The 2,320-nt window shown below is 43.9% G+C and overlaps 1 protein-coding gene across 4 annotated transcripts in view; it reads right to left on the reverse strand.

The window, feature by feature from the left end:
* The window catches only part of FBXO18 (F-box protein, helicase, 18), a 43,141-nt gene that overhangs the window by 7,932 nt on the left and 32,889 nt on the right, over positions 1 to 2,320 (reverse strand). For all 4 annotated transcript variants that reach the window (XM_006772621.2, XM_006772620.2, XM_006772622.2 and 1 more), the window contains one exon: positions 1,280 to 1,405. In XM_006772621.2, coding sequence (XP_006772684.1) covers positions 1,280 to 1,405 — 126 coding nt within the window. The remainder of the gene's footprint in view (positions 1 to 1,279; positions 1,406 to 2,320) is intronic.

Genomic DNA, 2,320 nt, shown 5'->3' on the forward strand with positions numbered 1-2,320 from the left:
GCAGAGGCAGTTGGGGGAGAGATCAGGCTGGTGGGAAGGGCAGTTGGGGGCGAGATCAGGCTGGCAAGGGAAAGCAGTTAAAGGTGATCCAGCAGTCAGGCAGAGGCAGTTAGGGGCAACCAAGCAGGCAGAGAGGTTAGGGATGATCAGGTAGGCAGGCAGGCAGAGTGGTTAGGGGCGACCAGGCAGGCAGTTGAGTGACTAAGAGCCAACGGTCCCAGATTGCGAGGGGGATGTCTGACTTCTGGTTTAGGCCCAATCCCACAGGGGTCCCCAATTGGAGAGGGTGCAGGCTGGGCTGAGGGACCCCCCACCCCCGCATGAATTTCATGCACAGGGCCTCTAGTATATACATAATTTTCCTATAAACTCCAACTCCAAAAATAAACAAAAACCTAACAGTCTAGTGCAGGGGTGGGCAAACTTTTTGACTCGAGGGCCACAATTGGTTCTTAAACTGGACCGGAGGGCCGGAATAAAAGCATGGATGGAGTGTTTGTGTGAACTAATATAAATTCAAAGTAAACATCATTACATAAAAGGGTACGGTCTTTTTTTTCAATAGTTTTATTCATTTCAAACAGGCCGGATCCGGCCTGCAGGCCGTAGTTTGCCCACGGCTGGTCTAGTGGCACAAAATACTGAATTTTAGTTAGTGCTACTACTGGTAAATTCTAGGAACCAGTTCACTGGTTATCAACACCTGTGATGTGGCTCAGTTCATATTTTCTGTTGTTCTTTCAGTTTTCCTCACGATGACCTTATGGGACTACTAGGAAAGCTGAGACTCATGGAAGGTAAGGCATCTGGACAAATAGACCATGGCTAATCCAGGGTCCAGGAGTTAACCCAAGTCTCTGAAACCAAGTTCTTTCCTTTTCCTAACACTCTCTCTCTCTTACTTGGGCCAATGTGAAACTCTCTTATGTTGTTAAAAAACAACCAGAGAAGAAAAACATTACAAGTGCTTACTGTCTACCTTACTCCTCAGTTCTCTCATTTACAATACCTAGCACAATGGCAAAAATTCAATAAAGAGCAGTTGACCTGTGAATATACTAAAACTCATTGTCTACTTTAAATGGATATATTGTAGGGTTGTGAATCACATCTCAAAAAGCTATAGTATATGAATATAAACTTTAAGACTAGGCGGTGCCTTTTTCTTCTTCTAGAAGAATCCTTCCAAGAAGCCACACCACCCAACAAGAAGCAAGGCATCCCAAGGAAGAATCTCAAGTCAACTATTAAAGAGGATCCTCAGTGTGACCAGCCTTACCAACTCTGAAGTGGGGCAGCTGTGCAAGGTTGTGCCTGGCGCAAGGCACTTTCACAAAATCATCCAAAACATGAACGGTATCAAATTCCAAGCCTTTGGCTTTGTGTACAGTACCCAAAATGTACTCTGGAATAAAAATACACCGTAACATTAGAAGGGGGCTAGATATGAAGAGAAACAAGAAGGGAGGGGGGAAATATACTCTTCCTACTATACCCTTAAAACTCTAACTTTGGTCCACCCGTGTGGCTCAATGGTTGAGCGTTGACCTACGAACCAGGAGGTCACAATTCAATTCCCGGGCAGGGCACATGCCTGTGTTTTAGGCTTGATCCCCACGGTGGGGTGTGCAGGAGGCACCCAATCAATCATTCTCTCTCATTGTTTCTCTCTCTCCCTCTCCCTTCCTGTCTGAAATCAATAAAAATATATTTTTTTTTAAAAAAAGGAAATAAAGCAACCTCTAATTTTGCCTTCCTCTCTCTCTAAAATCAATAAAAACATTTTTTAAAACTCTAACTTTATTTTCCTGCCTGTGTGAAGTTTGTGAGAAAAGAGGAAAATACAGTCAGAAAAAAAAGAGAGCAAAAAAGAATAAAAAGATGAGAGGAAAAGCAGAAAATTCATTGCAGGTAAGTCAATGCATCTTAGAATCACATTCCACAGTTCACGGTGACTCGCCCACCACCTATGTTTCACACACACAGAAAGGGAGGCCCAGAGGAAGGATGAATGGCTTACCCAAGATCATAAAGCAGCAGATTAGGACTAGAAAGTCCCATTCTACTGGCTTAGAGGTAGAGCAGAAGCCAAAGGAACTCTAAGGAAGAATGGAAGGGAAAAAAAAACAAGATGGCGGCATAGGTAAACACCGGAGATTGCTGCCTCACACAACCTATTCAAGAATACAACTAAAAGACTGAACGGACATCATCCAAAACCACAGGAAAGCTGGCTGAGTGGAAATTCTACAACTAGAAAGAAAGAGAAAAGCACACTGAGACTCAGAGGAGGTGCAGTGCAGAAGTACAGAGAGAGCCA

The sequence above is a fragment of the Myotis davidii genome, unplaced genomic scaffold, assembly GCF_000327345.1.
Source record: "Myotis davidii unplaced genomic scaffold, ASM32734v1 scaffold544, whole genome shotgun sequence".
Taxonomy (NCBI): domain Eukaryota; kingdom Metazoa; phylum Chordata; class Mammalia; order Chiroptera; family Vespertilionidae; genus Myotis; species Myotis davidii.